This window comes from Typopeltis vanoorti, chromosome 12, assembly GCF_054136105.1.
Source record: "Typopeltis vanoorti isolate ZY-2024b chromosome 12, IOZ_Tvanoo_1.0, whole genome shotgun sequence".
NCBI lineage: Eukaryota > Metazoa > Arthropoda > Arachnida > Uropygi > Thelyphonidae > Typopeltis > Typopeltis vanoorti.
In genome coordinates, this window is record NC_143560.1 from 18,723,939 (window position 1) to 18,747,641 (window position 23,703).

At 36.5% G+C, this 23,703-nt stretch overlaps 1 protein-coding gene across 5 annotated transcripts in view; it reads left to right on the forward strand.

The window, feature by feature from the left end:
* Positions 1–23,703, forward strand: part of Atg7 (Autophagy-related 7) — a 350,749-nt gene that overhangs the window by 4,075 nt on the left and 322,971 nt on the right. For 4 of the 5 annotated variants that reach the window (XM_090402077.1, XM_090402076.1, XM_090402073.1 and 1 more), the window contains exon 2: positions 12,255–12,396. In XM_090402077.1, coding sequence (XP_090258203.1) covers positions 12,255–12,396 — 142 coding nt within the window. Of the gene's footprint in view, positions 1–12,254; positions 12,397–23,703 lie in introns of those variants that run through there. The other variant, XM_090402078.1, reaches the window with a different exon arrangement.

Sequence of the window (23,703 nt, forward strand, 5' to 3'; positions counted from 1 at the left end):
CTTGTAAGGATGTGGGAAGTAAGTCTTTGCACAGAGAATGGTAAATGAGATGCTTTGGTGGAATGGGTGATGAGTGACCACTGCTGAATGAATTTCAATCAAGGTACAATAGATATTATAGTATGTAGGTGCAAAGATCTCCTGCAGTGAGTCTTGGACTCCATGGAAGCCTAGAATGATACTGATACTATTAACCTACATCTGCATAAGAGAATGGAAATAACATTGTAATTGAGGCATACTTTTTTTTTGGATGTTATTGCCTGATCAGATAATTTAACGACAGTACATTGCTCCCTTCGGTTGGAAAAGAACCAAGTATAACCACGCTACCAGCCAGGATGTATATATACGCCCACATTTCTATGGATGCGAAGTGCATATTAAAATTGTAATACCATTGATATTACATTGAAATTTATGATGGATATGAAGCTTTTGAGGGTGCGTATTTTATTTTTAATGGCCGGTAAGGTGGTTAATTCTCGTCATGATGAGAGGAATCTGGATATGGGCTTTGTTAGTTTAAAGCAAGTTAGCTGATCTCATACAGGGGTAGCAGGGTTTTTTCATCCAACATACAGGCAAATCAGCCACAAGAACATACACAATTTACAGACAGTATATACACTAGTGGTGGTTGGCAGTAGATGGTGCTGTGCATTTATGGTAATATCGTTGTAGTTTGAGGGAGATGAATTCTAGAACTCCTTGGAGATGTCATGTAATGGTAATAATATTGTTCTGTAGGTATTCTATTGAGAGTACAATTGATGTTTTCAATTTGCCTGCAAATTTCTTTTTTTAATTATCCTGCGTAATTGCTATGATGTTTAATTTCTTTAACCACCTTACAGGCCATTATGGATGAAATACGCATCCTCATACGGTTTGTATCCATCATATATTTCAATGTAATATCAGTGGTATTACAATTTTAATATGCACTTCGCATCCATGATAACCTTGATGTCTATAGACTGGTAGCATGGTTAAGAGATTAACATCAACTTGAAGTCCTATGCTTAATTATTTCCTCATGTTATTAAGGAAAGAAATATCAAATTTAATATTCCTTTCCTTAATTAACAATGTCTATATAGATTATAAATAATGGAATAAAGTGTGCGATCCTGCCAAGCTTATAATTATTCAGTACCAAAACATCATCCTGAGGTTTCCCCAGGCGTAATAAGATTACATACTTCTGAAAATAAACTGAATGCCTTTGAAATGTAGATCCTCAGAAAAATCATTAGAGTCCCATGGATTCCCAAAAAAAACTAATTTAGAGATATTAGAGATGATTGGAGAAGATAGGACTCAGTTAAAAACCATTAAGAAAAGGGAAACTACCTACTTTGGTCATATGCTGAGGCATAAATCCCTATAAAAAACACTTTTAGAAGAAATGATACAAGGAAAAAAGAAGAAGAGGACAAAGAACAGATTGGATGGGAAATATTAAGGATTGGACCTTTTTGTTTTATGAAGAATGTAAGAGAGAAGCACAAAACCGTACATGGTGGAAGCTCATGATAGTCAACTTTCGGGAAGGAGATGACACCTGACAAGACAGGAAGGTTCTAATGTCCAATCCTTTAATGAAACAGATTTATAATGACAAATAAGAGACATATAAATGATGTAAAATTTTAAACAATTTGAATACAGAAAGTGATCACAGAATGGCAAATTTGAAATTATGATTACTTACAAATGGAAAAGAAACAAACTAATTCAACAGAAATTCAATGAAGAAAAAAAAATTAGAAAATTTAAAACTTGAAGAAGCGAGATATGAAGCTATCTTAAAAGTGAACCTGCAGATAATAAAATCAGATGCAACAGCAAAGAGGTTAAAGAAGAAGCCAAATGATATTAATCAAAAAACTAAGACATACTATAATTAACACTTCCCAGCCAAGTGGTCTAAGCAAAGAAGGAAAGCTTTACTCCCAAAACCCCAATGAGGTATGGGAGTGACCATATGGCATCAAAATGACATTATACATGAATGACTAACAGGAAATAAGTGGAAATTATTTGCCGTGTAGGAAGCAACAAACTTTCAAAATAAACTAGATTTACTGAGAAACAGAAAAATAGAAAGAGATGCTACTATTTAGTAGAATATTTGGGAATATGCAGACCAATCACAAAAAGAGTGACACATGAAATCTGATGTTTTTAAAACATCAGATTTCATGTAATACCAGAAATATAAAAGAAGCCTTTGAAAATAATAAAAATGTGAAAGTTACCAGAAGAGATTTGCCCATAGAAAGAGTATTCTTTCTGAAGGGAAAGAATGATAAAATAAAGGCAGAAATGAAATAATAAGCAGAATTAAAGAATAATTTGAAGAACTTGACATTGAAATAGAAATTTAAAGATAATCAACTTCTGGTATTGTGAATTTGACATGCTAGAGGTATACCAGAAAAGAGGTTAAAAGCAGGGAAGGGCTCCTGAGAAGATGTGATTTCACTGGAGTTGAAATTTGGATGGAAGATAATAGTGGTTAACTGGAAAAACACTTCACACTTTGTTTAAAACAGAAAAATTTCAGAAGAATGTAGCAGTGCATTAATAATAATTATTTATAAAAAAGGGGGAGGGAGAAAAATATCAAAATTTAAAAGTCCCTTGGTTTGTTATCAGATTGCATATATTCAATGCAACAGCTTGAATATATGCAATCACAGGAGCAGACAGGGTTTAAATGAAATTATAGATAGTTGATCATTAACCATATTCTTAGGCAAATTATAAAATACACACACATGCATGTGTGCGTCTGTATAATACACCTATCTGTTTGGCCTTTATGGACTTTGAAAAAGCATTTGACTGAAGTTGTCTAAGTTCACTTTTAAAACAGAGCATAAGAGAAAACAAGTAGAAATACAAAAGAGAGCATGAAGGAAGTGGATGAAAGTAATAATGTGTATGATGAGGTGTCAGTGTGGAAAAGAAATAGCATGCTTATGAGGTCTCCTTCACAGGATAAATGTGAGCAAGCATGACTGGAGAAACAGTTGGCATGTTGAAGGGGATGTTGAAATGCATGTACACAAATGCAAAAAGTATCAGAAATATAGGAGAGGAGTTTTTTTGGCAATTGTCAGCTGAACTTGGCAAAAAATTATTGGTATCAGCAAGACTTGGTTAACAGAGAATGATGCAGGTACAAAGATAGGATGTAAGGGATTTTGTATTTTCAGAAAAGGTAGATGGAATAGGGCACGAGGAGGGACATTATTAATGTTAGTGGAAGAATTTCAACCAACAAAGATAAAAGTTAAGATGGATTTTAGATCCTCCTTTTAGATTTTAGAGAGATGGTTGATTTGAGACTGTCTGGTGACATAATTAAGTAGTTGGGAAGATGGTGTGATGTGTGTTTAGTGCAGTAGAGGCCAATAGAACAAAATATAAACTTAGGAATCCAGAGGAGGATGCCATTGTCATGCATTGGAAGATCAGCACAATGAGGTCAGTCAGAGCAGTTATCATGAGAGACTTCAATTATGGGGATATAGATTGGAAGGAGGAAAGGGCACATGGCAAGATGGAAACAGAATTTATATAGTTGAAAAAGGGATAATTACTAAATCAGCATGTAATGGAAGGGACCAGTGGTTGAAGAGTGTTGCTTCTGGTAATATCATTAGAAAATCTGTCTATAACTACAGTAGCAGTTCTTCCTCTGATCAGGGAAAGTGACCATACAGTCTTGATCTGAGAGGTTGTTGCTCAACATGAATTCTCATTGAAGAAAGGATTTATGTGGTGATTATGATACACTATAAAGCTGGTGATTATAACAAACTCAGGTGGAAGTTTGGAGTAGTACCATGGCAGTGTTAGGAATCAGGAGATGGCAACACTTATCTGTCTTCATTGGAAGGAGTTTCAAATGAGCGATAATCTTTGGCTGGCTACTTCTGTTTGGCTATTAGTGTGAAGATTGATTTTCCATTACTCTTCAAAAGTTGGATAGAGTTAAAAGGACTTCACCTTTTCCTTATAGGGAAAAATGATGGGCTGCTTTTGCCTGGTTGGCAGAGTGGTTAGCATATCTACTCTCCAGCCAAAAGGCTGTGGGTTCAAATCCCACCATCAGCATGGATGTTTGTGATCGTCTGTGAAAATACTAGTGGTGGTGGGCGGTAGATGGCGTTGGTGTAGTTGGTAGAGACAGAGAGTTGTAGAATAGGTGCCCTCCCTCGATGAGGTGTCATGCTATAAGAAGAAGAAAAAGAAGAAGCTACAAGGAATTAAATTAGTTATGCATGAGAATTGGTCAGAGAGAGAAACAATATCAGACTACATACCCAAGGTATCTAGTCTGATTAGGATGATAAATCAAGTAAGGATGAGTAGGTATAAAGCAGGAGCTGCAAGAAAAGAAAGCATTATGGAAGGAATATAAACAAAAAGGTGATCAGCATGCTCATGAGCAATACAAAGTGCAGGCAAAAGGGATAAACTAGTATAGTAAGAAAGGCTGAATCAAATAATGAGAAAAAATTAGCTAAGTATTCTAAAGTGAATCCAAAAGAGTTTTTTTTTTGTAGCAAGTCAGAGAAAGAATGATTATGGAAAGATGACTTCACTCAGTGCTGATATTGAAAAATAAGCAGAAAAAATAGCTGATTTACTAAGTGATCACTATGCAAGGGTGATCATCCAGGTGGATACTTTGCAGTAACTTATGTAACAGAGGATGATGTGAAAATTGTGGTAGATGAACTAAAGGTACACAACATATTGAAAAATAGTGAGAATACAACAGTAACACTGGGCACTGTGTCAACTTATGTGCTATGAGGATTTGCAAGAGAACTGGTAATGCTTCTGATGAAGTTGTTTAATCTAAGTCTCAGCTCTGGCAGGGTTTCAAGGATGTGGAAAGAGAGTAAGATAGTTCCATTGTATAAAGTTGGCTCAGAGACAGAAGTAGTAAATTACAGACCAAGACGAGGGTGGTGTGTGGTAGAGGCGAATGAGGATGACTGGTGGAGTGCCCCAGGGCTCTATACTAGAGCCACTATTCTTTAATTTGTATCTTAATGATGTAGCAGAAGACGTAATGGGATTCAGTTGTTTGGTGGTGCAAAATTAGGGAAGGCAATAGTTGATAAAGGTGATGTAGATATCTTGCAGGATTATTTAAATAAATTGGCTGTGGGGGCAAAGGATAATGTTGTCAATTTAATGTTGCAAAATGTAAGGGGTGATGCACACTTAGGGATGAAAATATTACATTTGTATCATATTAATTGTATTGTATTACAGGAAATTGATGAGGCTAGGGATTTGGATGTGATGATGGATAAAGACTTGAAGTTCAGAAGATATATTGTAAAAGTTGGCAAAATACTGTTGTTGGTAGCGTATGTCAGTGATAGGCAGTATATGGTGTCAATGGTAGTAGTGTCATTGTGTATATTTGGAGAATTAAGTACAGTGGAACCTCGGTTGTCAAATGCCTCTCATCTCTAACAAATCGGCTCCCAAACATATTTTCTGAACCAAAAATGCACCGGTTTCCGAATAGAATCTTGGTTCTGACGAACAGGCAAACCGGCAACCATGTGATTCCCAGGCTGAGATGTACAGTGGGAGAGCGTCACTTATGCCGCAGCCACCTCTCAATCCAGACACCTGCTCGAATTTGCAGTGTCTTTTCTTGATTTTCTTTGTGTTTTGCTGTTTTTTTTTTATAAATTATTATTAAATAAGCCACCATGGACCATAGAAGGATAGTGATAGCAGTAAAGCGAAAAGAAAAGTTGTTAGAACCACGATAGGGTTGAAAAAAGAAATCTCATCCAAACATGAAAATGGCGTTCGTGTCTCGGATCTTGCTATGCAGTTCGGTATTGCAATATCAATGATCTGTACAATACTCAAAAATAGAGACAATCAAGGGAGCTGATGTTGCAAAAGGAGTGAACGTTCTTACTAAACAAAGATCTCAGATGATTGAAGAAGTGGAAAAATTGTTGCTGATTTGGATAAACGAGAAATAGTTAGCACTAGTGATAGTGTTTCTTATGGTATAATTTGTGAAAAAGCGAGGCGATTAAATGATGACCTGTTTAAAAAACCCTGGTACGAGTGGTGCTAATGCTAATAGTAAGGCCCTAAATGAAAACTACCTTCAAGAAAAAAAATTGCCATTAAAATGCCTTCTTGTGATGGACAATGCTCCTGCTTACCCTCCAGGCTTGGAGGACGAGTTGGTTGAGGTGTTTGATTTTTATCACAGTGAAGTTCCTATCCCCTAACACGACTCTTCTAATCCAGCCCATGGACCAGCAGGTCATTTTGAACTTTAAGAAACTCTACACCAAAGCACTGTTTCAAAGATGTTTTGAAGTGACTTCTGACACAGAATTAACACTCAGAGAATTCTGGAAAAATCACTTCAATATCCTTCATTGCTTAATATTCTTGACAAAGCCTGGGTGCAAGTGACTTACAGGACCATAAACTCGGCCTGGAGGAAATTGTGGCCAGACTGTGTAGCACACACAGAGACATTGAGGGCTTTGAGGCTGAGTGTTTTACTGTTGTCGATGACGTTGTGTCTCTGGCCAAAAGGGTGGGCTTGGAAATTGGCAATGCTGATGTGGAGGACCACAGGAATGAGCTCACCATGGAAGAATTGGAACACCTTCAGAAGGAGCAGCAAAAGACGGTGGTTGAAGAAATGTTTTCAGAGACAGAGGAAGGGAGGATTCCTAGTTCTTTGATCAAAGAAATGTGTGTGAAATGGGGTGAGGTGCAAAGTTTTGTGGAAAGAGATCACCCTTTTTTTGTCTATATTTTATCTATTTATTGTGTTTATTCCTTTTATGTAAGATTTTATGCATTTTCATTATTTTTGTATATGATTTTATACATGAAGTACTGTTGTAAAGGTTTAAATAAGTAATCATCTGGGGTTCGGGAACGGATTATTCCATTTTACATTAATTCTTAGTGGAAAATGGTTTCAGTTTTCAAACAAATCGGTTTCCGAACAAATTTAGGAATGAATTATGTTCGATAACCGAGGTTCCACTGTAGTTGGGATGGTGTGGTGTGTGTAGTGGAGTAGAGTGGCCTCCCATGATGAGTCCTTGGAGGTGTCACGTAATAATAATAATAATGAAACTGATCAAAGGATTACTTGGATGTTGAAGAATACAGATAAGTAAAGATAGGAAGGTTATAAGACTATGATTCAGCTACATCTTGACTACTGTGCATAGGTTTGCTCACCTGGATTTCTTGGAAATCATGAGGTGGTTTAGAGGATTCAGAGGTAAGTGACCAATCTGGTGACAGGTGTGTGGAATGTTCCCTATGAGGATAGACTAAGGGTGTGTGGATAACAGAGTTTAGTTGTCAAGTAGTCACATGACAGAAACTTATAAATGACCATATTTTTCGATAGATAACGCGCACCCCCCCCCCAACATTTTCATCGCTCTTTTTGATGTATAGATAACGCGCATGCACCAACTAGCAGTAGCTTCCCAACCAAAGTTAGGAAGTACAGACATGACAGAGAAATTCTTTAAAAGCACATGCATTGTTAGTAGCAGTGGTCGATTATTCCGTACATCCTGTTTTAAAATATTTCATAAAGTAAATCATTTTTTGTTTATATTTTGTTATTAGATCTGAATTACCCATGGAAGACAGAAGTATTTCTCGGAGAAAATCCTACGCAATGCAGTTCAAGCGTGAAGTGGTAGAAGTAGCAAAGGAAAAAGGGAATCGTGAAGCTCGTAGATTGTTCAGTGTTGGAGAAAGTAGTGTTCATGAATGGCAAAAGGCTGAAACAAGTCCTGAAATGTTTACATATGAGGAAACATGCTATGAGGTTTAGAAGGTACTTGTGGCCAACCATAGAAAAAAAAAAACTGTTTGATTGGGTTGTTAGTGAAAGAGCTAAAGGTATGAGAATATCTACTGTCTGTGTGTTGCAGGAATCGAAAAGAATTGTGCAAAACGATAACATAAAGGATTTCAAGGCTGACCCATCTTGGGTTTTTGGATTTATGAAGAGAAACAATTTAAGTGTGCACTCCTCCACTAGTGTTGGACAAAATTTGCGGTGCGACTGGAAAGCAAAAGTAGCTAAATTTTGTTTGTTTCTGAGAGAAAACTTGTGTGGGGTTGATGCTTGTCACTTTGGGAATACGGATGAGGTTCCCGTAAGATTTGACATGCCTAGTTCTAGGACTGTGAATCTGAAGTGAGCAAAATAGGTTTAAGTTACTACAACAGGGCACAAAAGGTCTAACTTTACTGTGGTTCTCTGTGTAACTGCAGATGGTTCCAAACTGTCACCGATGGTGATTTTCAAAAGAAAGACTGTTTCAAAAGGTTGTGATTCCAAAGATATTATTGTTACTGCTAATGATAAATGTTGGATGAATTCCGAGGTTATGAAATTTTGGTTGGAGAATGTGTGGTGAAAGAGAAAAATGTCATTTTTCAACCCAAAATCTTTGTTAGTGTTGGATTCGTGTAGGGCACACATGACAGCAGAAGTTAAAACAATTTTAAGTATTCCAAATTGGCCATCATTCCAGGTGGTTTAACAAAAAAACTCCAACCCCTTGATCTTGCAGTAAATAAACCATTCAAAGACAATTTGCAGGCTAAGTGGGAAGACTAGATGAAGAATGGCATCCACGAATATAACAAAACAAGGCAGATGAAAAGAATGTCATATAAAGATATAGTTACGTGGATTGTAGAAAGTTGGGCTGCTGTAAGTGGAAACTTTGTTAGAAATGGTTTCATTAACGCACAAGGGAATGCAGTGGTGTCCGGTGACAATGATTATGAAGCTGAAGAAATTCCAAACAAAATTTTTAATGCAATTGATTCTTTCAATATTGAGTCTGATGAAGAATTTTTTGGATTTGAATAGTGTAATGTTCAATAAATATTAAGTAATATTTCTACCTTAGTTTTGTTATTATATTTGATTTACCTCTCATACCTTTCTAATGTATACTGCACATGTTCATTTTTTAACGAATTTAGACTTTTTTTGTATAGATAACACGCACGTTATCTATCAAAAAATACGGTACTAAAGTGATTCTATAAGACTGACACAGAACAAAATTGTTAATGTATGAGGAGTAGGGAAAGAATAAGGGATCTTCTCCTGGACGTTGGGTAAGAGGGTGTGCAGACTAGGTTCTCTGCTAGGAGAGTGGTGAGTGATATGTCACCAGAGGTAGTTGTGAATGCTCCCAACGGTAAATAAGTTAAAGGAGAGGTATGATAGGTATTGTGTGAATAATGGTTAGTATGGGTCTTCCCACAATGAGTCTTTTGACTCCATGGAGATACCTGTATAATAATAATAGAGAACTTAATAATTTTAATTTAGCATGTGCACTAGACATATTAAAGTAAGTTTCACAGCTTACACATATAAGCTGTGAAAATTGTGTAGATAAATAGAAGTTATTCAAAACTCCAATATATTTCATCCAGTTCATTAAGTTCATTAGGAACTAATATAAATCATAAATTAGTTCGTTTCTCGGTCACAGCTGAAGTATATAATATTACACTATTAAAGTTCAAAGGAACAATTATAGAAGTTGTGTAGATTAAAAAAAATGAAAATAAAATAATTATTAATTAATTAAAAAACCCCATCAACAATTAATAGTGATCGGATATTGGTATAGCTGATCAGTTCAAGTTCAGATGATTTCTTAATGCTTATATGTTTCAAGGAAGAGACAATCAAATTTGAACTTGCCAGCATGAAGAAGTTTTGTTTGGTTCCAAAAAACTCTGTGCCTAGTGTTAATAGAGTGAGAAGCAAGGCCAGATTTGTCAGATTCCAAAGAAGTAATATACTTTTGGTGTTCTTCGATTCTAAACAAGGCAGACCAGCCAATCTGTCTAAAATAGGAAAGATGACATGAGCAGGATACTTTGATAGATACCGGTAAGGAAAGAGGTGGTAATATATCCTTTGCCGATGAAAGGATGGAAGACAGTTTCTGAGCTGGTTTGAAGGAAGCATATAGATTGAATTTACAATGAATCCTTTCTGTTCGTTCCTTTAAGGTAGAGTATTGAAATTCTTTTCACATTGGATGACAATCATCACTGATTATTTGAATGGTAGTTTTGTTCTATCCATTACATATCAGATTGCTTTTAATTTTATTCTGTTCATCTAACAAAAGGGGATCAGAAGAGCAGATCGTAGGAGATCTGTGTACAAGACTCTTGATAATACCCATTTTTTGTGATAAATGATAGTGGGAAGATGAGTGAATTTATCTGCCAGTAAAGGTTGGCTTCTGATAAACTTGAAAATTCAGCATGACCTGTAGGATTATGAATTACTAAGGTATTCAAAAAGGGTAGTTGGTTGTTTGATTCACATTCAATAGTAAATAATATGGGAGTACAAGGAGCTTATTTTCTCTAGGAACTGAAGTAATTCTGACTCATTGTGGGGACCAGATAGCAAATATATTATTATTATTATTTAGGCCTCCAAGGAGTCAGAAGACTCATCGCAGGATGTCCTTCCTAGGAAACAACTCTATCAAGACTCATCATGGGAGGTCCCTCCTAGGAAACACAGTCTATCATACCACTCCTTAAACTCATTGATTGTTCTCGCTCTCAAAACTCTATTATTATTATTTGACACCTCCAGGGAGTCCAAAGACTCATCGAGGGAGAGTGTGCCAACAGCATCGAACGATTGGCCCCTTCCTACTACTAACTGCGCTCAAACTTGCTTAACTGAGCCATTAGTAGCAGAGGCTCTATCAGGCAATGCATTCCACGATTCGACATATCAGCTAAACATAACATATACAACGCTGAGGGAATATAGTGTCAAAGAGTTCTTTTTCTTGATGCTTCTTGAAATAATGAACTGAGGCTGATGAGATAGGACTTCCCAAGAAAGGATTGATTCCTTAGTCTCTGAGGTGCCTTTTTTCACACTCAGCTAGGCTTCCTCATGAGGATAATGATAAGTCAAGGAATGCTTTGCTTATATTTCACTATTGCCAAGGACATGTAAGGAGCTGACATATGACACAGGCTTGATATTTTCCATGTCACTTGCAACATTTGGAATAGAAACTTAGTACTTTTTTTAGTGCTAAACAATATTTAATTTTTCTACCATCCCTAAAATAGCTTTAAAGATGTAAACATTTGTTATCGGTTAGATTGTTACGAAACATCCCGTATTGTTTTATGTTTCCGTCATGTTGATAACTACCCCCAAGTAAAATTGACTAAATCCCATTTGATGTTATAGAATCAAATGTTTTTTTTTTTTTCCTTCCAAAAAATCGGTTTTTGAAAAGTCTGGAAGCTCGTTGAATAATAAGTCATTTATAAAGCCAGTTAATGTCCGTTTGATGTCTAATTATAATATTTATGCATTTCACTTGTCATATGTACTGTATAATTTTTTTTATGATTTTCCCATCCATGAAATATTGGAAACCTATAGCACATTGCACCTCTATATGGGCTAAGGATTACTTGAGCTAGATGACAAACCTGGAGCTTGTCAAGTCACTTCATATCTCCATTAAACTAGTTGGTGGTTTCACGCCATGTGATGAGAATCATATGCCACCTAAGGCCATTCACAGAAAAGAGAACAACAAACCCAGATAGATGAATCGATCAAGTATTTTTTAGTTTGTAATTATTGTTCCTCCCAAGAATCATCAACATAGTTTTACTGATGTTAATCTAGTCCATATGTCAAGTTATGCCATTCTGTTCATTCATGTTATTTTCATTCTCTTTTATTAGTACTATATTACCCACATACCTTAAACCAAGAGTACCTTCCATTACTGTGTTTTCCATTTAATGAACCTTCTACTGTTCAAATATTTCAATCTTCAAGATCCTCATCGACCAGTGTCTTGGAGCATTGAACCAAAAAGCCTTCTAAAAATACTTTTCTCCAGAAATAAAGGACAATCCAGGAGCCTTCATATTGGAAAGTTGTTTTTTCACAAGTGGAATTTTAATAATTAAGTTTTCATTTGCTTATAATTTAAAATTCAAAAAGTTCAAGTGTAAGTTTGATTAATTATGTTTGAATTAGTAATTGTGCATAAAAGAATTCAGATGTTCATTAATTTATATTTGTGATTATAATATATGTTTCAATGCTTTTTTTTAAATTAAAAACTAAAACAAAAAATTATTTGTTCAAGATGTCTGACCCCAAGCAGCTGCAGTTTGTTCCATTTTCTTCTGCTTTGGACACTGGCTTCTGGTATCAGTTCACTCAGCGAAAGCTTGACATTTATAAATTAGATGATGGGCCTGTGCCAGTCAGAGGATTTTATAACAATAGTGAGAGTTTATATTTTCTAAAATATTGTTTAAAAATATATTTTGCAAATGTTTTATTTAGAATAGCTTTTATTTTGTTCTGATTTTTATTGCATTTCATATAAAGTAGTGAGACACCTGCTTAAGATTTTTTCTGGTTGATGATATTCAAACCATTTTATATATATCAAAAATTTTCCTCAAAAGCTGATATTAATTTTAAGATATCTTTGTATGCAACATATTTTTCCTACTTGACATGTTTCAATTGCTAGGTCAGTTGGAAAAGATCTTCAGTAGATGTAATAATGATTTGCTAATGACAGTAGAAGAATTGAGGCCAAAAAAGGGTAGAAATATGCCATGAAAACAGAAATGCAGTAAGCAGTTCATTTGAAGCTATGTGGTGACAATTAGAGGGCAATATAGTGAAATATATAATTAGTTATTGCTGTAATCCAGGGGCATAAGTGAGAATTTAGATAGCATGCATTGGCAAATTAGCATGATGAATGCAGTTCAAGTAATTATTATGAGAGATGATTTCAGCTATGGGGACATAGATTGGGAGGAGGAATGGTCACATGGAGGGAAGGAAATGGAATATCAGCTGTCGAGAGGTAATTACTTGAGGCTGCATGTAATGGAGGGAACATGGGGTTCAAGAGTGCTGGATCTGATCATTGCATCAGAGAACTTAACACTAACCAATCTAGCTATGCTGCCTCTGCTTAGAAAAGTGATCATGTAGTATTAACCTGGGAGATTGTCAGATATGCAGAATTTTCTATTAAGAAGGAATATATGGGGAATTACTCCATGTGTTGACTGGGGTTAAAGAATAGTTCCAATGTAGCCCATGCATGTTGTAAGAGGCAACTAAAATGGATACAGGGTATCCATTTTAGTTGCCTACAGAAGAATAAACAAAAAATGATTGTATTGTGTATTATAGTGGTGCTGAAGAACAAGGAAATTATGGATTAGGATTTATTATTAGAAAGAAGATAAAATCAATTTTAGGATTCACGGCAATAAATGAAAGAATTTGCAAGTTAAGAATTAAAGGGAAATTCCATAATATCACTTTTATTAGTGTATATGCTCTGACTGAGAATGCTGATGAGATTGTGATAGATCAATATTACGAGGATTTACAAGAAACGTGAAAAAATAAATAGAAATGATGCCATGATAATATTAGGGAATTTTAATGCAAAAATAGGGAAAGAGGATATATTTCATGAAGTAATTGGAAAGTACAGTTTACATGAAGAAATCAGTGAAAACGGAAATAGACTTATAATTAGCAATATCAAATAAACTTAGAATAATGAGTACATGTTTTCAACATAAGAAGATACGTTTGGGGACCTGAGTTATTCCAACAACCAAAGAATGTAATCAAGTAGATCATGTCCTGATTTTGAAAAGATGGGCAAGTTCAGTCAATGATGTAAGAGTATGTTATTATTACACCCTCCATGGAGTCGACAGACTCATCATGGGAAGTTCATTCAACTGATAACATATTTATCATATAGAATCTTAAAGTCCTTAACACTCCTTGCATTAACAACACATTCTGGCAATGCATTCCATTCATTGACAATTCTCTATGTAAAAAGTCTACTCCTCACACCCTTCTTCACACTTTTACATAACTTCCAGGAATGACCTCTGGTTCTTCCCCTCTCACCGTCTACTCTTTTTATAATATCCTCTGGATTAATCTTAAAATCCTCTCACTAACTTAAATGCCTCTGTCATATCACCTCTCTTCCTCCTATCCACCAAACTCTGCAATCCACATTTCTTCAGCCTCTCTCCATATCTGTCATTCCAGACTCCTGATATTGTTTTAGTCACTCGTCTCTGGACCCTGTCCAATGTCTCCACATCACATTGAAAACCAGGTGACCAGATCTGAGCACAATAGTCCAAGTGTGGTCTTACCAGTACCCTATACAGTGGCACAACCACTTCCTTATCCTTACGTTGGTTGGTCGATCGGTAGAGCCTCTGCTACTAATGGCTCACTCAAAATGTTAAGCAAGTTTGAACATGGTTAGTAGTTGGAACCCCTTCCAACTGCTAACCAATTGTTTGATGCTATTGGCACACTCTCCCTCGATGAGTCTTTGGACACCCTGGAGGTGTCACATATTAATAATATCAGGAGTCTGGAATGAAGTTTAGAGGGCATATTGCTAGGGTTGCAAAGGTTGCACATCATAGCAGCACTACGATTTGCAACCTTAGCAATATGCCCTCTAAACTTCAGTCTACTGTCAACTGTCACTCCCAAATCTTTAATCTCATCCACTTCCTGCGGTGTAGCACCATCAATATAGTATGCAGCCTAATTTTTCTGCACTCCAAAATGCAACATCTTGCACTTATGGATATTAAAACTACAACCCCACTCTTTTGTCCAAGTAAAAAGTCTATTTAAATCTTCCTGAAGGGATTCAGCATCAGCAGTGCTACTTATAATTCTTCCCAACTTTGCATCAGCAGCAAATAACTGAAGATCTTCAGTGAGTCCACATGATATATTGTTTACAAACAAGTTAAACAGCTGGGGCCCAAGAACAGAACCCTGGGATACACCACTGGTTACTCTTCTTTTTTGAGACACTGCTCCATCATACACAACCTGCTGGTATCGTTCAGAGAGCAATCTCTTATCCATCTAACCAATGTACTGTCTATTCCCATCCTCTGCAGCTTGTACACCAACTTATCATGTGGTAATCTATCAAATGCTTTTGCAAAGTCTAAAAATATCACTGTATATGATTCTCCCTTATCTAACACACTTGTCACCTTATCATAAAATGCAAGTAAATTACTGAAACAGGACCTACCCTTTACAAATCCATGACCTTTATAAAGAATGCCATGTCCATCAACCCAATTCTGTATTCTATTCCTTATCAATCTCTCCAACACCTTGACCACAACTGCAGTTATACAGACTGGCCTATATTTGGAGACTTCTGTCTTAGAACCATGCTTATTGAGTGGTACTATTTTGCCCTCTTCCCACTCTTAGGAACCCTACCCACTGCAAGACTTTCATTAAATAACCAGGTCAAGGGCATAACCAACTGTGGTGCACATTCCTTAAGCACATATGGTAATATGTCATCCATTCCTACAGCCTTATTCACATATAACCCAACCAACATTTGATACATTTCTATTTCTTTCACTTCCAATTCTTCTAATACTTGACTCTTTTCTATATATCGTACCAGATAATTTATATCGGTATGATATATGCTGATCAAATGCTCGTTCAATAATTCCACTATATCCTTTGCAGCTGTTAGTCTGCTGCCATGACTATCCACCAATGTTAGTCTGCCATAATTATTCTTCCTCTTGCTTGCCTTGTGGCAGAAAAATTCCCTCGAGTTAACCTTGTCCTGACCAGGCAATCTCCTCTCATACTGCACCTTTTCTTTCTTTACCATGCTTGTCATGTTTCTAGCCTGAACCTTATACTCTTCATGGATCTGATCACCACCAACTAACTGTCTTGTACCTCCTCCATAACATTTTCTTTTCCAGCACAGCTTGCTTGATTTCGCTGTTCATCCATTTCACTCCCATTCTATTTACTCGCTTAACCCTCAGTATGCAGTCACACATTGCTTTTGTCAGATACTGCCTTACGAGTTTTCATGCATTTTCAACATCTTTTCTGCTCAGCTCATCTACCCAACGTACTGATGCTGACTGACTACGAGCTTCCTATAATCATCTGCTTTATACTTCCACATGTATCCATTTTTGGCAGTGACTGTTTCTTGTTTCATCACTTCCCAAACAAGTACCTCATGATCACTCTCACCAACTAGCGGCAGTGTCAACACTTCATTAACAACTACATCTTGTGAAGTTATTACCAAATCCAAAACATTAAAACCTCTAGTTGCTTCTATCATGTGCTGCTTAAGATACTTATCTCTTGGAAATTCTACAAACTCACTCTCCTTGTTCCCATACACTATCTCCTCCTTCCAGTCTATATTCCAGTAATTAAAGTCTCCCATCAGGGTTATCTTCTTTTTACATGCCCAACTAATTTGCCTAAATATTTCACAATCAGTATTCTCTGCATTCCTTGGCCTATAACGGCATCCTATCAGATGTACTAACCTGTTTGTTTCAACTTCGCACCATACAAATTCAAAATCTGTGCATGCGCCATCAATTTTCACACTTTCTGGACATAATTCTGCTGTAATCATTAACAGCACTCCCCCTCCTCTTTTCACATCTCTATCCTTCCATAAAATTATATATCCTTCTAATTCTATTCCCGACATCACATCCTCTTCAGACAACCAAGTTTCACTTATTCCAATTACTTTTGGGCATACCGTCTCAATTAATCCCACAAACTCAGCTCTCTTGTTTTGAATACTCCTTACATTTGTGTATAAACATAACAACTGCTGTGTGTTTGAGGCCATCCTACCAGCACCAGCATTCTCTATTCTAACTGCTATACTACACCTCTCTTTGGTTTGACCACTTCCGTTTCCCTGATCCTGACTCTGATTTTCATTCTTACCTATCTCATCCTCACCTTTATGCATTCCATCATCTTGCATTGCTGTAACCACATCTTCAACCTCAGATTCATTGTGCTATCCTGTTTCACAGGTAGACTCTGATCATTCTGCATTAACTTCTTGACACTGTGCCTTCTCAGAAAACAATAGCCTTTCTAAATGCCAAGACCAAACCCATTCAAATGTAATCCATCAGATTTATACTGTTTGAACTTCCCTTCAAATTCACTCCACAGATTTACAAATTGTGAACCCCTTTTGCCTCACACAATTCAGCCATCTTACTATTAATTATCTCTTCTCAATTCACTATTATCATATATGGGCAACACATCTACAACTTTCCCAACAGCACTATTCTTTTTTACCTGCTGCAACAACTTCCTCAAGTTTCTATCAACGTTCTTCTTCTCCCCAACTAAGTCATTTGTGACCATGACTACCACTAATTCTGATGCCCGGTATTTTCTTTTCTGCAACACATCAGTTATTTGCTTTATTGTTCCACCAGGAAAGCATGTTTTGTGCACTTTATTACTAATCACACCTCTAATGATAGAGTCCCCCATATGATTTGATACTTTGAGCAAGTATCAAAGGATATATGACTATCCTTTGATACTTGCTTTCTAACATTAACTTCCTCCTTCTCCTTATCATCAGGCAATCTCTCCTTTAGCTGTCTAGTATCCTCTTCTAGATGTTTCGTTTTGCATTTCATCTTCATGAACTCCTGCTGAGGAGTTAATATATATTTATACATATTAATATATAGAGGAGCAAATTGTGACTCTGATCATATGTTAGTTAAAATTAAATTTATATATTTATATAATCGAATGTAGGCCAAAAGAAAACTGAAAAAATAAAGAAATGGAATACTGAAGCATTCCAAAATAGAGAAATAATTGATAAATAAAATGGGACTTAATCCAGCAAACAATTATAAATGCAGCTGAAGAAGAAATAGGATGATATAAGAAAAATAGAAATTAATGTCTTGATGAAGAATGTAAGGAAATAATCGAATTGAAAAACAAAGCAAGGAAAAAATAATTACAAAGAAACACAAGAAATAATAGAGAAGAATATGAAGAGAAAAGAAAGCAGGCAAATAAAATTTGTAAAAAAAGAAAGAAATGACAGAGAAGAAAGGAAAGGAACAAATAGTGCAGTATAATGAGAAAAGAGAAACTAGAAAATTTTATAAAGAATTAAAACTGTTAATACCTAATTTTGATACACAAATAACAGGATGTAAGAATAAAGAAGGAAAAGTATTAACTGAGAAAGAATTAGTTAAAGAAAGATGGAAGGAATATTTTAAGGAATTATTTATGATGACAGCAGAAGAAAATAAGGAATATGAAGATAAAATAATTGTAGAAATATAGAAGAAAGAATTTAATAACTACTTATAAAGAAATAGTGGAAATAATAAAACAAATTAAAAGTTTTAAAGGACCAGGAGTAGATGGGATAACAGGAGAACTTATAAAGAATGAGGTGAAATTTTATGGATAGAAATTTATTTTTTTAAATTAGATATATGGAAAGAAGAAAAAATGCCAAATAATTGGAAAATGGAATAATCCAACTAATATATAAAAAGGGAGATAAGATCAATTGTCAGAACTATAGAGGAATTACATTATTGAATGTTACATACAAAATTTTATTACGTATGATATATAAAAGATTAGAACCATATATAGAAACAATAATAGGAGAGTAGCAGTGTAGTTTCAGAAATAAAAGATCCATAATTGATAATATATTTATGCTACGAAATATATATGAAAAATGTTTAGAATATGATATAGAACTTCATAATTCATATATTGATTTCCAACAAGCATTTGATAAATTAAATAGACTAGAAATGATACATGGCTTGAAAATACTGGGAATACCAGGAAAATTAATTAAATTAATTAAAATTACATTAGAAGTGAGAACCTTGAGGATTGAGGTGGAGAAGGGTTCCATATGAACAGCAGTTGAACATGGGTCAGTCGATCCTAAGGGATAGGAGAAATCCATTCCGAAGCAAGATGTTGTGAGAATAAAAAAAAAACTGGTCCTGCCAGTTTTTTTTTTATTCAGGTTAATATTCCCAAACCTGGACATGGAGATCGGCCCCTCTGGGGCCAAGTGCGATAATGTAACCGAACTTGGAGAAGTTGATGGGAGTCCCTGGGAGAGTTATCTTTTCTTTGTAAGGGTTTGCCTCCCTGGAATCGGTTCGTCCGGAAATGAGGATGCTATCCCCATAAAGCACCTCGCCTCCTGCAGTGTCTAGAGTGCTCCTGTTGGCCCTTGAAAATCTGAGAGTGTGATTTTCATGCCAGACCATACCCATATCTGCAGCAGGTCTGCAAGGTATGTCTGGTCAATAGAATAATATAGGTGAGGGAAGTCAGCAAGCTGGATCTGTAACCTCGAGACAAGGATTGGCTCTGTGGACTGGGTTGGTCAGGCTAGGGTCCAAAGCTGGTATGGCACTCCACCGGGACTGGACGAAACTGTCCAGTGATGGAACGGTTGAACCCAGATCAGCATCAGGACCTTTTCATGGAATGTCTCAGTTGTGCAGTGCGTCGGATGGCTCGGCCGGCAACTAACACCTGACTTGGAATTACTTTTAGCTACTTTTACACACAGCTTAGCTTTGTTTAGCTACTTTTACACATAGCTTAGCTCTGTTACATTTTTCTCTGTATTATTTTAATTAGGCATCAGCCAACTTATTTGCTAGAAACTTTTGGTATGCGTTCTTCTTTTCCAGGACTGTTTCTTTAACTTCTTGTGTCCACCATTGGGTTCTTATTTTTCTATTCTTGCAGACAACTTTACCAAATACCTCCTTAGCTGAATCAATTGATGTCTTCTTTGGAGTTTGCCAATGAGACTCCGAGGTTTGGTTTTGTTTTCAGCTTGTTGCATTTTTTGTTCAATAAATGTTTGTATAATTAGGTCTACAATTTACCTGTAAAAGCAGCTTTACTGTAATTCTCTTTGAAAGTTTCTTACATACTATTCTTTTCAATGTGATATCCATTTTTATCCTACTTAGTACTGAGTAATAGTCACTTCCAGTTTCAAAGCCTCTGTACATGCTTATATCCTGAACCAGGATGAAGATATCAGCAATGATATAGTTCATGAAGCTTTTCTTATTTCTTGTCTTCTTTCTATGTGAACTTGTGCACATCTTTATATTGAAACATGGTGTTAGTAATGACTAGTCCGTGTCCTGAACAGATCCACCAAATACTTACCATTATTATTAGTTTGCTCTTTTCTCCAAATTTTCCCAAAACGTTCCTGTATGCTTGGTGGGATTCATTTTCTGCTCTGCTGTTCAGATCTCCAAGGACCACTTTTTCCATTTCCTTTATATCAGCTGCCTTTTCTAATGACTTTAAAAAAAAAAAATTCCCTTCACTTCTTCCTTAGACTTTCTGTGGGACCATAAACACAAATAAGTTGTCCATTTTCCCATTTTGAAGTTCACCCACATAACTCTACGCGCTACGGACGTGTTTTGAAGAGCTCCTGATTCAGATAAGTTTTACTAGGAATAATTAAGTGTATATGTGTAATTGTTTAAGTAAGAGCAGCTGTAAACGTTGTATGCTACCGATATTATTAGTGTGGGGTTTTTTTCCTTGCTTAAACTAAATACGAAATCGTTAATATTAGACCTAGTAACCTGCAGAGAAAAAAAAAAAAAAAAATGGCGGCGGCATTGTCATTCCATGATTTTAATTTGGATTTCAGTTGTTTCGTTAAGTGTGAGGTCTGTTATATGTATTCCTTCGATTACATAAATGATTTGTGGATGTTTAGTGCGGATGGAAGAAGGGTGTGTGCGAAATGTGACCTGAACGAGGAATTGATGAATGCGAATATGAAGTTGATGACAGAAAGTGCTAGTACCGATTGTGTCGCGAGTGCACGTTTGAAAGAGAAGGATGGTGAGAAAGACAGGTGAAAAAATGTTAAAAAATCAGGAAAAAAGAAAAAGAGCGATTTGACAACCGTAACGGATGTTAAAAGGGACGAAAGTGAGGCGGAAAGAAACGAAATTGAGAGAACGAATGAAAGCAGAAATGGCGTAATGCAGAAATCGCAAGTAAAAAAATCGAAAGAATGAATGATAGCGAAAAAAGAATGACTGATGGCGAAAGTTGGACGCATGTTGGAACGAAAGTACTGAACCAAAGAAAGATGAATGACAGTAAAAGTGAGAAGAATGATAGCGAAAGTTGGATGCATGTTAGTCCGAAAGTACGGAAACAAAGAAAGATATGTGAGAGTGAAAGTGAGAAGAATGATAGTGAAAGTTGGACGTATGTTGGACTGAAAGTACGGAAACAAAGAAGGATGAATGAGAGGGAAAGTGAGAAGAGGGGGTCGAGAGTTAGAAAGTTAGAAAGATTTAATGATAGAGAGAATGTGTCACGAGGTTCGGAAGGTGAATTGGATTGGATGAAGCAAGAAATGAAATGGATGCGGAATGAAATTAAGAGAATTCAGGTCAAAACTATTAAAATAAATCATGATAGCATGAAAGAGTTAACGAAAGATGAGCGAGTGGCGTTGTATGGTGACTCCATTATTAAAAGTGTGCTAGAGGATAAAATGCACAAGGTATGTTTTCCAGGCGGTAAAATGAGTAGAGTGATTGAGGCATTGAATATGATACAGGAACGAGCAAAAGAGTTAATTGTATTAATTGGTACAAATGATTTGAGAGAGAACAAAGAGCATGTCAAAATGAATGTCAGGAGACTGCTTGGAAAGATAAAGGAGAATAGTGTGACAGGAAGGGTAGTCAGCGTGTTGCCTAGGTATGATTGTGGTGAAATGAGGCAGAGAGCAAGGATTATGAATGATATTCTGGCTGAAATGTGTGAGAAGATGGGAGTACAGTTTGTTAATGTGTGGAATGAGTTTGAGGGACGAAGTGAGCTGTATGGGAGCAATGGACTGCATTTGAGTGGTTATGGTGTGAGTCGCTTGGAGAGACTGCTGCTGGAAAGTGGAGAAGTGAATAGAGAGAATGAATCAGATCGAGAGGGGAGTGATGTGGAAGAGCAGGAGAGTAAGACAGGAGAGATTGAAGAAGTGGAAATGAATGGGGCAGTGAGTGGTAAGAGTATAGAAAATGAGAGAATGGGTGTGCAAGAGGAGCAGGGAAACGGGGAGGCTTAGGGTGGACAGGGATACACAGCGTGAGAAAGGTGGATGCTCCAAGAGGAGGTGAGAGCATGTGTAGGCAGGAAAGTAATGGGATGATCAGGGATCAAAAGGAAACAGATGGAATTGCAAAGGGTTCTAAAATGAAGAAGCAGAAAGGGAAATGGCCCCAGTCCAGCATGGAGAGATCACATCGAGTGAGTGGTATCAGCGGAACTAGCTGTAGATCCAGAAATGAGTTGTTGTGTTTGTATACCAATGCTAGAAGTATAAGAAACAAGGCGGATGAAATGGTTGCACTAATTGCGTCTGTGCACCCAGAGATTGTTGGAATAAGTGAGACATGGTTAGATGAGGATGACATCCTGACAGGAATAGAGATGGAAAGGTATGATGTGTTTTGTGAGGATAGAAGGGGTAAAAAGGGAGGGGGAGTGCTATTGATGATAGAGAAAGAGTTATGTCCATACAAGGTAGAGATGCAAGAGGGAAATGGGGCCAGTGGTTTTGAGGCAGTATGGTGTGAGATAGAGGTGAATAGAATCAAATACTTAGTGGGATGTTGTTATAGACCTGGTAATGTGGATGGTGGTGATAGTGAAATGTATAGTCAAATAAGCCAAGCAAATAAGAAAAGGGTGATCATTATGGGTGATTTTAATTATGGCAATATAGACTTGGAATGAAGAGATAGCAACTGGAAGTAAAGAAAATGAGTTTCTTGAGTTTTTCAGGGATAACTACCTCAGACAGTATGTAACAGAGGGCACGAGGATTAAGGGTCTGGATTTGGTCATCTCATCGGAGGATGTAATTATCAATGAGGTATCAAATCATCCACCAATTGGTGAAAGTGACCATGAGGTGATTACCTGGGTGGTTGCCAGCGGTGCAAGGACCCCTGTGAAAAAAGGGTATATGTGGAACTACAAGGGGGGTGATTATGAAGAGCTCAGGAGACAGCTTGCAGGTGTAGCATGGAATGAGGAGTTAGCTGGAAAAGAGATCAATGCAGCTTGGGGGATTTTCAAAAAATATTTAGTAGATGCAATGTCTAAATGTATACCATGGGTGAGAAGGTTAAATAAGGTAGGTGTGAGATGGATGAATAAAGAGATTAAGCATGCAATACAGAGAAAAAGGGCATTGTGGAGGCAGCATAAGAGAAGTGGAAGTAACCAATTTCATGAGGTCTACAAAGACCAGGCAAGGAGGGTGACTTGGTTGGTGAGAGTAGCTAAAGAGAGGTATGAACAGCAGTTAGCTAATGAAGCTAAAAAGAATCCTAGGGAGTTCTTTCGATATGTAGCCAGCAAAAGAAAGAATGATTATAGAAGGATGACATTGATTGGAGGAAATGGTATAAAGACAGCTGTTGCAGAATGTGTGGTGGAGATACTTAATGAGCAGTTCATAAAGATCTTTCAATCTTGTGAATGTGACTTCATGGAGAGATTAAGAGCAGTTGATGATGGGGAGGAGAGACTGACTGTACGTGAGCAAGAGGTGTTTGGGGAGTTGAGTAAACTAGATG